General features: G+C 38.4%; 1 protein-coding gene across 1 annotated transcript in view; it reads right to left on the minus strand.

Moving 5' to 3' along the window:
- The window catches only part of LOC126195404 (long-chain fatty acid transport protein 1-like), a 170650-nt gene that overhangs the window by 12785 nt on the left and 143805 nt on the right, over nt 1-14060 (minus strand). Inside the window, exons 9-10 of the mRNA XM_049933996.1 lie at nt 8773-8839; nt 8490-8580 (exon numbers count right to left, since the gene is read on the minus strand). Coding sequence (XP_049789953.1) covers nt 8490-8580; nt 8773-8839 — 158 coding nt within the window. The remainder of the gene's footprint in view (nt 1-8489; nt 8581-8772; nt 8840-14060) is intronic.

Here is a 14060-nt window from a genome sequence, read left to right on the forward strand (position 1 = left end):
TTAGGAGAGGCAGTAGTTTGAGGTACTGCGATGAACACCCACCAGACAACACCAAGACCCTGTTCAGAGCATACAGACTTCGACTGTCAAAATTTTATCAGTAAATTGTCAAAGTATTCACAACAAAGTTCCTGAATTTACTGCCCTCCAGCAAATTTCTTGCTCTCAAGTTATTCTTGAAACTGACTGAGATATTTAGCGAGTCATGGAATGTATATTGGAAAGACAGATGCCATAGGAGTAGTAGTATTCATTGCAGTTGACAAAAATATTGTCCCTATGGAGATTGAACTTGAGTGTGACAGTGAAGTTATCTGTCCATTGTGGCAGCTTTAGAGCCATTCACAGAAAGTTCATGGTCAGTAGTGCAGAAATACCCAGATCATTCAATATTTGTTGGAGCTGCTTTAACCTGTAGATTAAAGACTGGGTTATCTATGGATTTGTTGCAAGGGGTATAGGCAGTAAGTCTGGCAGTAGGGAATATGTGTTACCAGTTCTGTTCACTCCTGGCATCTAGTGGCAGTCTGCTACACCTTCTGCAGTTTCTGTTTGTTGTGAAATATGGCCTTCAGCACTGTGGGAAGTATGGTTATCACCATCGTAGTTTCCAGAAGGGGCTTGGGCAGTATACTTACCACAAAATTAATCTGTCATTTGGGGTCCTTGGGGAGCATACTTACCACCACCTTAGTGGTATCACAAGGCATTTGGGAATACATTTTACCAACTCTGTCTATGCCTGACACCTTGTGGTAGTATACAGCACCAGGTGTTTGAAAATTGCTACAACAGTTAGTTTATGTTCGTCGTGGGATCATTACTGTTATTGGAACACGTTGTATGCCTTATTGTGACCTGCTTCAGCTCATATTGCGTGATAAAGTTTCAAGGGCTTTTTTCATATTGTGGTAAATAAACTTTAATATTGGTAACAAACATTTTTTAAATAAAGTAAAAGAAAACACAAAATAAAAACAGAAAACACTGTTCATTATTTTTTTAATGTGAAATCCCAACACATAACAGCACACAAAAGGGAAGTGGGAAATCCATTTACCACTAGTTTTAATGCTTCACAAGGGTGCCATGGTGATGCATGTACCACCATAGATTTTCGTCCTAAATCACAAAAATAAAATTATCAAAAAATAAATATAGTCAGTTGATCGCATTTGAATAGGATAGCAAAAAAATTATCTTCGCTGAGTTGGTACAAAAAATGCTCCCACGAAAGTATTAAACATATTTTCCAAAAGCTGACTTGAGCAGCTAATTCAACTGACCCCACACAATGGAAATGTTTTAGACCTTGTACCTACAAACAGGCTTGACCTTATCAATGGTTTTAGTAGAGATACAGGAATTATGAGTAAACTTTAAATGGATTGTTAATTGTGGTCTGCGAAGGTAAGTGCAGAGTAAATGGATTAATTATGGAAAAGGCCCATCTACATCTACACTGACACTCTGCAAGCCACCATACAGGGCATGATGGAGGGTACCTGCACCACTACTTGTCATTTCCCCTCCTGTTCCACTCACAAATAGAGCAGGGCAAAAACGACTGTCTGTATACCTCCACGTGAGCACTAATTTCTCTTATCGTATCTTCGGGGTCCTTCTGCACTATGTATGTTGGCGGCAGTAGAATCGTTCAGCAGCCAGCTTCAAATTCCATTTCCCTAAATTTTCTCAATAGTGTTTCTCGAAAAGAATGTAGCCTTCTCTCCAGTGATTCACATTTGAGTTCCCAAAGCATCTCCATAATGCTTACATGTTGTTCATACCTACTGGTACCAAATCTAGCAACTCACCTTTGAATTGATTCGGTGTCTTCCTTCAATCTGACCTGGTATGGATCCCAAACACTCGAGGAGTACTCAAGAAAAGGTCACACCAGAGTTCTGTATTTGATCTCCTTTACAGGTGAACCATTCTTTCCTAAAATTCTCCGAATAAACCAAATTTGACCATTTCTGTTCCCCACCACAGTTTTCACATGCTCATTCCACTTCATCTCGCTTTGCAATTTTACACCCAGATATTTAAACGATTTGACTATGCCAAGCAGGACACTAATAATCGTGTATCTGAACATCACAGGTTTGTTCTTCCTACTCATCTGCATTAACTTAGATTTTTTCATGTTTAGGGCTAGCTGTCCATCGTGGTCTAACAGTGAAATTCAGGAAGTGCTGAGGAAGCAAGGACTGTTGCAATCTTAGTTCAAATGAGAATGCCCAAATAATGATGTGCATAAGTTAGTAGAGAGATTTGTATATCTATAAAAAGATCAATGAACAAAGTATACAACTACCACCACCATATCTTACCAAAAGATCTTGCCGAGAACCTGAGAAAATTCTGTTCCACAGAAAATTGCTAAGCAAGTAGAAGGCTTCTCTCCAGTCTGGTGTGTCAGTAGAAGACAGCAAAAGGAAAGCCAAGGTTTTAAATTTTGCATTTAAGAAATTGTTCACAGAGGAGAATCTTAGTCATACCGTTGTTTCACTTCTGCACAGACTCCCACGTGGAGGACATAATAAGAGGCATTTCTGGTGTAGAGAAACAACTGAAAGAGTTGAAAACAAATAAGTTGCCAGGTCCAGATGACATGCCAGTTTGGTTTTACAGAGACTACTCTACAGCATTGGCCCCTTATTTAGCTTGCATTTACCAGAAATCTTTCACTGGCACAATCCCAAGTGACTGAAAGAAAGCACATTGACTCCTGCATATAAGAACGGTAAAAAAACAGGCCTGCAAAATTACAGACCAACATCCTTAACATTGTTGTGCTGCAGAATTCTTGAACATATTCTCTGGTCGAATGTATAAATTTCCTTGAGACAGAAAAGTTTCTGTTCACGAATCAGCATTGTTTTAGAAAGCATTGCATGTGTGAAAATCAGCTTCCTCTTTTCTCATATGACACCCTGCAAACTATAGATGAAGGGCAACAGGCACCTTTCTATACACCTAGGTTTCCAAAAAGCATTTGATACTGTGCCGCACCTGCCCCCTCCCCTCCCCCACAGACTGCTAATGAAGGTATGAGTGTACAGAATAGGTTCCCAGATATGTGAGTGGTTTGAAGACTTAATAAGTAATAAAATTCATTATGTTGTCCCCGACAGTGAGTGTTCATCAGAAACAAGGGTATTATCAAGAGTGCCTCAGGGAAGTGTGATAAGACTTCTGTTACAGTTATTTTCTATATGTATAAATGATCTGGTGAACAGTGAGCCGCAATTTGCGGCAGTTTTCTAATGTTGCTGTAATGTACAGGAAGCTGTCATCGTTGAATGACTGTAGGAGGATGCAAAATGACTTAGAGAAAATTTCTAAATAGTGTGACGAGTCGGAGGAACAATGCTTGAATACAGCATTAGTAGTGTGCTGAAGTCTGGTAAAATTTCATGAAAGAATGGCTGTTGTGAAACTGTGGCCAAGAGGCAGCTTGACCACCCACTTGCTGGAGATGCCACCCAACACTATGTGCTGCACTTTAATGACTGTTTCACAGTCTGTGTCATCTTCGTAACATTGCCAGCTTTTCTGAATTGTACATGTGGGAATTCTTTCTACCATATCCTTTGTTACATAATGCCCCCCGCCCCCCCCCCCCCCCCCCGCCCCCCGGGCCTCATCTTTGCTACCCCCTGTCTTCCACCTACATATCCCCTTCCCTGTTTCCACTGCAGGACTTCACATGCTTTACATCCCACCAATACAGTATTAATTTCCACATTATCTGGGATTCATAGATTTCAAAAAAGCATTGCACTGAAATCTAACATAATGCGTAATGATGTTTGGCATTGATTCAACCTAAATTAGTATATTGAAAAAAATACCATATTTACTCGAATCGAAGCCGCACTTTTTTATCCGCTTTTTGTACTCCAAAAAAACCGCCTGCGGCTTAGAATCGAGTGCAGAGTAAGCGGAAGTTCTGAAAAATGTTGGTAGGTGGCGCCACAACTAACTTCTGCCGTCGAATATACGTAGCGCTACACAGGCATGCTTGTGCAGACTCAAAGATAAATACTGGCGCCAAAACCTCTGCGCCAATAAATAAATTAAAAGAAAAGGTAGAAGAATGTATACATTATGCCATGTATTCTTTCGTATTTGCTGCTATCTCATTTAAATCCTGTCTGCCTAATAAACTAGGAAACTAGAGTGAGACACCAGCAAGCGCGGAAGAATATATGTATCGTGTCATTATTATATTTGTATTATTCTTATGCTGGATAGTGATACAGTCAGAAATGAAGCACGGCAACTGACTAGATTTTTAAATCTAAGATGACTAATTTCTAAGCAGAATGTTATGTAATAAACAGGCGTCTGCAAGGATTTTCAAACGGAGAAAAATTTTCGCTAAACTCTCGTTCAGAACATCTATCATATGCAGACTATTATTTGGTTCTTGTTGATCATTATCAAAGAAAGCAGCAGTGTAAGTAATAACAAATAACAGTCTCTTGTCATTCTTTCGCTTATGTGACAATTCCTCTCTTCTTTTTATTGTAAGTGGCGGTAGCGTGCACAAAAGCAAGCCATGCCTCGAGCGGCGACAGGTCGTAATCACTCATTGTCAGAATCCGACAAACAATGCATGACACAGTACAATAATGCATTTTCAGCTTAGAGTGACGTAAACACCTATAACAAAGAGAACGGTACTGATCTGATTAAAGCAAAATAAGCGATCGATTCAAACCAGACAAAACATTTGAAAAAGGAAGGGTACCCTTATAAATACGGACTGAGCGCCTGACACATACCAATGGCTACTTGATAAAGCTTAAATGTTGAGCTTACGACTTGAACCAAACTACTGTAGCTGTATATTCATCCATTCGACCTAAATTGTGTCTCATGTTACAATGGACCAACTTTGTTTCAATTTGGAGGTGCGGTCTAAAACTTTGCTCTCCCCCTTGAATTTCGAGTCTCAAATTTCATGTGTGGCTTAGATTCGGGAAAATTTTTTTCCCTTGCTTTCGAGTCTCATTTTTCAGGTGCGGCTTAGATTCGAGTAAATACGGTATACATCAGTGCAAAACAACTTCCATTAGAGTTCATAGGAATAGAATTGAAATGTGGGTCAGACAAAGTATTCCATAATACCTATTCTTAGCAGTTGTGGAGTACATTTTCAGAAAAGTAAAGGAGGAATATGTTTTCATGGATCACACCTGAACCATTACAGGTGACATTGTACTGTTTGCCACTTGTGACCAATACAGACAAATATCTAGTGCAGTTCGAATGAACTAATAGAGGAAATTTGAAAGAAGGCCTTAATCGACTATAGTGACATAAAAATAATGTAAAGTATATTGCAAAGAAAGCCGTACAGATTAACAGTGAAGTCATAGAATCAGTTTACAAGTTTATATATTTAGGATAACTAAAAACAATGATTCGGTGTAGAGGAAATTAAACTAACAATGAGGAAAAAAGGATCAGCATGCTTTTGCTAAGCTGAATACGGTTTTTCAAACCAAGCCTTAGATATGTTTGAAAAGGAAAGCTTACGGTCAATATGTATTACTAATTTTGACTTACAGCAGAGACTTGACTCTTTAATGAGAAAATATTTGAAAAACAGAGGGCTGGTCAGGGAGCACTAAAGATATACATGTTGGGAAGAACTGGAAAAGACAGGAAAAACAAACAGATCAGGGAATAGACTGTAGTAGAAGATGTAATTGTGACTGTAATGATAATGAAACAGAGGCAGGTAGGACTTTCAGCTATATGAATGGACTGTAAAGGAGTCAAAGAAGTTCTTTCACAGATACCAAGAAATAAAGAAGACCAAGATGATGACCTATTTGAAGGTGGGCAGATTACAGCAGAAAACATGCAGCATGGACATCTGTAGATGAAGACTGTAACATATGGAAAAGACTTAAGGCAGACTTTACCCAGCAATGGATTTCAGACGACTAATGGTGGTGGTGGTGGTGGTGGTGGTGGTGGTGGGGGGGGGGGGAGGAGGGGGAGGAGGAGATCCATGTTGTATACCACTTATAAAGTCTCTCTTTACCAAGCCTCTTCATCTCTGCTTAACTGCTGAAAGCTACATTCTTTTGAACCTGCTTGTTATTGTCAAGCCTTAGTCTCCCTCCAAAACTTTCCTCCCACACTTCCTTCTATTACCGTGTTGACAATCCCTTGGTGTCTCTAGATGTGTCCTGTTAACTGATTCCCTCTTTTAGTCATAAATTTATTTTTTCCCCAATTAAATTCACTACCTTCACTTAAATTTTTATTAGACATAAAAAAGTTTTCTTTCTCAGAAACATTTTCCTGGCTTCTGCTAGTATGCGTTTATGTACTCTACTTTTTCCACCATCAGATATTTTGCTCCCCAAATAGCAAAAATCGTGGACTATTTTTAGAGTAATTTCCTATCCAGATTTACTCAACATTGCCAGATTTGACTACATTCTGTTACACTTGTGTTACTTTTTTATGCTCATCTTGTAACCTATTTTCAAGACACTATCCACTCTGTTCAACTGTCTATTCTGAAGTTTTTATTTCGTCCCAGTAAATTATAATACGCTTTCCAAGTTTCTTCTTGGCTTCCTTCAGAGCTTACACAGTGTTCAGATTTCATAACATAGGTTTTGGCTATGACCCTCACACACTCCGTTCTGAACTACTGCTTCCAGTTCATGTCCTTTAACTTACACTACTTCAGTGTGGTGTCTGTTAAGCTGTAGATAATTTTCAACTCCCTGTATTTTATCCTTGCTACCTTCAGAACTACAAAAAGTTATTTCATTCAGCATTGTCAAAACCATTCTCTAAATCACATACCATATATGGAGGTTTTCCTATATTTAACCTATCTTAGAAGATAAAGTGTGAGGTCAGTACTGCCTTGCATGTTCCTGTGTTTCTCTGGAATGCAAACTGGTTTTCCATGAAGTTGGCTTCAACAAGCTTTCCCATTCTTGCATAAATAATCTTTGTCAGTGTTTTGCAACCAGGGAATATTAGACTGTGGATTCGGTAATATTCACACCTCTGAAATTATAATTCTGTTCTGAATATAAGAAGTGTTAAGCATTAAATCATTGGTAGGCATATGCACATGCGCACGCACACACGATTTCTTCCGAAAACTAGCAAGTATTCAGTCTCTTATTTACATTCTGCTAGATCTTTCTTTACTATAATTATTATGTTGTTCTTAAAATCTAAGGGTACTCAGCCTGCCTCATAATTTGCGCACAAGGTGGAATAGCTTTGTCTTACATCGATTCGCTCATAGACATTGGATTCCGATACATAAAATATGATGAACAAGATGTGTGAAATGATTATCATAAATATTCAGTTGCAGATGCTTATGCAGGCAACAATTACTCCCAGCACTTGGTAGGAAAGATCAATTCCTTTCCAAAAATGATCATAAAGTGACTTCAGAGCTAACTCCATGAAGTAGTTAACAATAACAGCATATTTTGGTGTTTCCTAAAGTTGGTAATTTAAGTCCTCCACATACCAATGAAGTTGTGGAATATGGCTGTAATTTACTCATAATTGAAGAACAACTGTCCTCTAGTGGACACAAAATGCAGATTCTATGGACAGCTGTGGAAAAGTTGCCATGAATTCTGTACACAAGTAGTTGAGTCCTTGTACTTCCACATCATTATTAATATAAAGAATGGTTGAATAAAATTTTTTTAGTAAAATTTTTCAGGGTCTGTGACCACGTTAAGAAGTGATAAGACTACCATAATTTCAGCTATTATTGCAGGCTATCTTCTTCAGGGTGATTTGCAATTACTGTTTTAAGTAGACTATTCTGTATTTATCTCCACAGCTGCAAACTCTAGGTGCCATATGAGTTGATGGGTCACAGGATCAAGGAGGATGTCTTTCACGTGCTTACTGCTAGGAATATTTTATGTTAATTTTTATTGGGTTTCATTGATAAATCTGGTATAAGCTGTTGTCATAGTGTAGTGCTGCTTGTGTATTAGCTGACAGCAACTGAGATCTTTCAGTATTTCATGTTTATGGGATATGGAGGGCAGCTCCACAAGCAAGGTTGGCCTGCCGACATGCAATAAATGGCAACAATGACAGCAAGAGCCTGTACGCCTCCTTGCGGTTCATGTTTGATGCCTGCTTTGCAGTTTCAGTGGCCTCTTTGATTTTTCAGTTAGTGGTAAATTGTATGGAGGCACCACACTTCTATTCATGTTCTGCTATTGGGAATTTAGTATACTGATCAAGTCGTGTTGATAGTGTGTTCTGTCTCACCAATATAGATCAGTCCTAAATCACAGATAACCTCATGTACTCCCGGAATTTGAAGCTTAACAATTAATTTTTAATGGATACCTGTTTTTTTTTTCATTACATTTTAGTCTTTCTTTTTTCTAAGAATTTGTCTGTGGGTGCACATTCCCTCTTAACTAATAGTTATGTTATTGAATATAACTTACTTGAACACCATAAACTACAACATCCTTCAGTCCAATTGTTGCACTGATGACTCCTTCAACCTCTGAAGTTGCAACATTCTCACCACGCCACCTGGAAATTAACAGTTATTACATAAGAATGGGGATGAAAAAAATCAAATTATAGATTATGAATTTCTTTCATCTTTCATGTAATAATTATGGGCTTAACACATTTACAGGTTATTTCAATACTTAAACTCTACATTTATCAAAATCACATTACAGCTTAGAATAGCACAAATTTGTGATCTGCAGTAATTACCTGAAAGTGTCACCTGTTCTGTCTTTAAAGTAGAAATAACCAAATTCGTCCATAACAAGAATATCACCTTTGGAACAGAAATAGGAAGTAGTATTAGTGACTCTTGGCCTAAAGTAAGACTCACAAATTATTATTCATATACACCATAAGTTAACTATCAGAAATGAAAGAGAGAGAGAGAGAGAGAGAGAGAGAGAGAGAGAGAGAATCCAAACATATGCAGAGAATTAGGACACGTGAAACATCTAAGTAACTTTCTACCAAATAAGCTTATTTAAAGAAAAAGTTTGGGTTTTCCAAGTGCATTGCCTAAGCCTCAGTTAATCTACTATGTATAGCCCAGTGAAGCATTCTGTCAGACTCACAAACCGTAGATTTCATCAAATCAGATGCACTGTTTGATCAAAAGTCTCTGGAAATCACATTAGGCAGAACAATGTCAGATATCACGCAGAATGCACAAATTGCATCCATAGTCACAAGGAGAGTGTGGCAGTGGAAGATGGGCCATTTTGTGCAACTTTATACTTACCATTCATCTGCCTAGTACACTTAAAGAAATTTACCAACTTTGACAGTTCATATTTTTACAAGGTCACATATACAATTTGATGTTTTGTATGTCCTTGTTGAATAAATGTAGATTCTTTTTCAATCTTATTGACTGATCTTTCAGCTTTAGGAAATTGACATATGAATTGTTCAGTCTTCTTATTCTTACTTTAATATTCATACATTTGTACATCACATTCAATACATGTGTGAACACTGGATTTAATTATGGTACTATTGTGATGGCATACGTAAGACACATTTATTGATAAATATCATTCACTGTTAAGTATGATCTATATACTAAAACAGCAAACTGACTCAGAAATATCAGTAATATTAATCATATGTAATGTTAATATTGTTGTGAGCCATAGATACATCTGAGGTACTGACCAACTCAACAAGATTACACATATTAAGCAAAAGTGACTAACAACTCGTGCTTTTAAAGCAGGAGTTTGAAATGAAACAGACAAGTACATTGCAAACACATGGCCATGTGTTGTAATCATTTGAGTGGGTGCCCCCAGATGTAAGTCATTAGTGATTTAATGGGAAATTTAAGACTTCGTAAACACAGCCAGGTTAACCGATGTTTCTGATGTCACATACTGTTATTATCACAAACCAAAATAGGAGAAGCTGATCTCATATTTACACATGAAGTAGTCATCAAGAATTGAAGAGCTTCATTCTGAGAAACCCAACTATCTTCCTTGATATCTTGAAAGAAGAAATTCACAGCATATTATGATGCACTCATAGCATCATGTTAATGCAATGCAATGCAAGTTGGCAACTACAACTATAAGATATTTGATGTGTTTAATGATGTTGCCCATCAGAGAGATAAGGCTTCAAACTCACCAATAATATTTACAAGATGATGATGAATCTTCCTACTGCTTTAGACTTTCCATATAACATAATTAAGAGTCTTAAGAAAATCACCAACTGAGGCACTGCAATTTTATGGCTTCCTAATTTTCACTATGAAGGCACTCCTGTAAGACTAATGGTAATACTGATATATCCACATAGCAACTGACAAAATATTTGATAACATTTTCCCTGAATACATTGAGATACACACAGAACGAATTCATTGTATCCCTGACTTTGTAGAGTGCCCCAGTCAATTGTGGCTCCTATATTATGTGGATATTGTGGTAATTTTCAGGGATGTCTTCCTATTATGGGAGTCTCACTTTCTGAAACCTTCGATTAATTTAAGAGAATTTCAGTGCCCATTTTATTGAAATCCTCAAGCATGCAGAATTTCCTACATGACACACAATATTATGTATAAACCAATGAGGTATTGATAGGTAGCTCATTATCACCTGTTATAACAAACTTGCCCCCCCCATGAACCATGGTTCTTGCCATTGGTGGGGAGGCTTGCGTGCCCCAGCAATACAGATAGCCGTACTGTAGGTGCAACCACAACAGAGGGGTATCTGTTGAGAGGCCAGACAAACGTGTGGTTCCTGAAGAGGGGCAGCAGCCTTTTCAAAAGTTGCAAGGGCAACAGTCTGGATGATTGACTGATCTGGCCTTTTAACACTAACCAAAACGGCCTTGCTGTGCTGGTACTGCGAACGGCTGAAAGCAAGAGGAAACTACGGCCATAATTTTTCCCGAGGGCATGCAGCTTTACTGTATGGTTAAATGATGATGGCGTCCTCTTGGGTAAATTATTCCGGAAGTAAAATAGTCCCCCATTCGGATCTCCGGGCGGGGACTACTCAGGAGGACATCGTTATCAGGAGAAAGAAAACTGGCGTTCTATGGATCGGAGCGTGAAATGTCAGATCCCTTAATCGGGCAGGTAGGTTAGAAAATTTAAAAAGGGAACTGGATAGATTAAAGTTAGATATAGTGGGAATTAGTGAAGTTCGGTGGCAGGAGGAACAAGACTTCTGGTCAGGTGACTACAGGGTTATAAACACAAAATAAAATAGGGGTAATGCAGGAGTAGGTTTAATAATGAATAGGAAAATAGGAATGCGGGTAAGCTACTACAAACAGCATAGTGAACGCATTATTGTGGCAAAGATAGACACAAAGCCCACACCTACTACAGTAGTACAAGTTTATATGCCAACTAGCTCTGCAGATGACAAAGCAATTGAAGAAATGTATGATGAAATAAAAGAAATTATTCAGATAGTGAAGGGTGACGAAAATTTAATAGTCATGGGTGACTGGAATTTGGTAGTAGGAAAAGGGAGAGAAGGAAACGTAGTGAGTGAATATGGATTGGGGCTAAGAAATGAAAGAGGAAGCCACCTGGTAGAATTCTGCACAGAGCACAACTTAATCATAGCTAACACTTGGTTCAAGAATCATAAAAGAAGCCTGAAGATACTGAAAGGTTTCAGACAGATTATACAATGGTAAGACAGAGGTTTAGGAACCAGGTTTTAAATTGTAAGACATTTCCAGGGGCAGATGTGGACTCTGACGACAATCTATTGGTTATGATCTGTAGATTAAAACTGAAGAAACTGCAAAAAGGTGGGAATTTAAGTAGACGGGACCTGGATAACCTGACTAAACCAGAGGTTGTACAGGGTTTCAAAGAGAGCATAAGGGAACAATTGACAGGAATGGGGCAAAGAAATACAGTAGAAGAAGAATGGGTAGCTCTGAGGGATGAAGTAGTGAAGGCAGCAGAGGATCAAGTAGGTAAGAAGACGAGGGCTAGTAGAAATCCTTGGGTAACAGAAGATATATTGAATTTAATTGATGAAAGGAGAAAATATAAAAATGCAGTAAATGAAGCAGGCAAAAAGGAATACAAATGTCTCAAAAATGAGATCGACAGGAAGCGAAAAATGGCTAAGCAGGAATGGCTAGAGGACAAATGTAAGGATGTAGAGGCTTATCTCACTAGGGGTAAGATATATACTGCCTACAGGAAAATTAAAGAGACCTTTGGAGATAAGAGAACCACTTGCATGAATATCAAGAGCTCAGATGGAAACCCAGTCCTAAGCAAAGAAGGGAAGGCAGAAAGGTGGAAGGAGTATATAGAGGGTTTATACAAGGGCGATGTGCTTGAGGACAATATTATGGAAATGGAAGAGGATGTAGATGAAGATGAAATGGGAGATACGATACTGCGTGAAGAGTTTGACAGAGCACTGAAAGACCTGAGTCGAAACAAGGCCCCCGGTGTAGACAACATTCCATTAGAACTACTGACAGCCTTGGGAGAGCCAGTCCTGACACAATTCTACCATCTAGTGAGCAAGATGTACGAGACAGGCGAAATACCCTCAGACTTCAAGAAGAATATAATAATTCCAATCCCAAAGAAAGCAGCTATTGACAGATGTGAAAATTACCGAACTACCAGTTTAATAAGTCACAGCTGCAAAATACTAACGCGAATTCTTTACAGATGACTGGAAAAACTAGTAGAAGCCGACCTCGGGGAAGATCAGTTTGGATTCCGTAGAAATGTTGGAACACGTGAAGCAATAATGACCCTACGACTTATCTTAGAAGCTAGATTAAGGAAAGGCAAACCTACATTTCTAGCATTTGTAGACTTAGAGAAAGCTTTTGACAATGTTGACTGGATTACTCTCTTTCAAATTCTGAAGGTGGCAGGGGTAAAATACAGGGAGCAAAAGGCTATTTACAATTTGTACAGAAACCAGATGGCAGTTATCAGAGTTGAGGGGCATGAAAGGGAAGCAGTTATTCAATCTGTGTTTTGAGCAAGCAGTGAGGGAAACAAAAGAAAAATTCGGAGTAGGTATTAAAATCCATGGAGAAGAAATAAAAACTTTGAGGTTCGCCGATGACATTGTAATTCTGTCAGAGACAGCAAAGGACTTGGAAGAGCAGTTGCACGGAATGGATACTGTCTTGAAAGGAGGATATAAGATGAACATCAACAAAAGCAAAATGAGGATAATGGAATGTAGTCGAATTAATTCAGGTGATGCTGAGGGAATTAGATTAGGAAATGAGACACTTAAAGTAGTAAAGGAGTTTTGCTATTTGGGGAGCAAAATAACTGATGACGGTCGAAGTAGAGAGGATATAAAATGTAGACTGGCAATGGCAAGGAAAGTGATTCTGAAGAAGAGAAATTTGTTAACATTGAGTGTAGATTTAAGCGTCAGGAAGTCATTTTTGAAAGTATTTGTATGGAGTGTAGCCATGTATGGAAGTGAAACATGGACAATATATATTTTGGACAAGAAGAGAATAGAATCTTTCGAAATGTGGTGCTACAGAAGAATGCTGAAGATTAGATGGGTAGATCACAGAATTAATGAGGAAGTATTGAATAGGATTGGGGAGAAGAGAAGTTTGTGGCACAACTTGACTAGAAGAAGGGATCTGTTGGTAGGACATGTTCTGAGGCATCAAGGGATCACCAATTTAGTATTGGATGGCAGCGTGGAGTATAAAAATCGTAGAGGAAGACAAAGAGATGAATACACTAAGCAGATTCAGAAGGATGTAGGTTGCGGTAGGTACTGGGAGATGAAGAAGCTTGCACCAGGATAGAGTAGCATGGAGAGCTGCATCAAACCAGTCTCAGGACTGAAGACCACAACAACATGACAAACTTATGCAATTTTGTGGCATGATGACAGAGAGGACGAAAAAAGATTTCTCAGTAGAACTAAACTCTGTCCAAGTTAATACAAAATTAATGATGAAACTTCTAAAAGAGAAACGGCTACCTTTGCTCAGTGTAGCATGTA

This window comes from Schistocerca nitens, chromosome 7 (assembly GCF_023898315.1).
Source record: "Schistocerca nitens isolate TAMUIC-IGC-003100 chromosome 7, iqSchNite1.1, whole genome shotgun sequence".
Classification (NCBI taxonomy): domain Eukaryota; kingdom Metazoa; phylum Arthropoda; class Insecta; order Orthoptera; family Acrididae; genus Schistocerca; species Schistocerca nitens.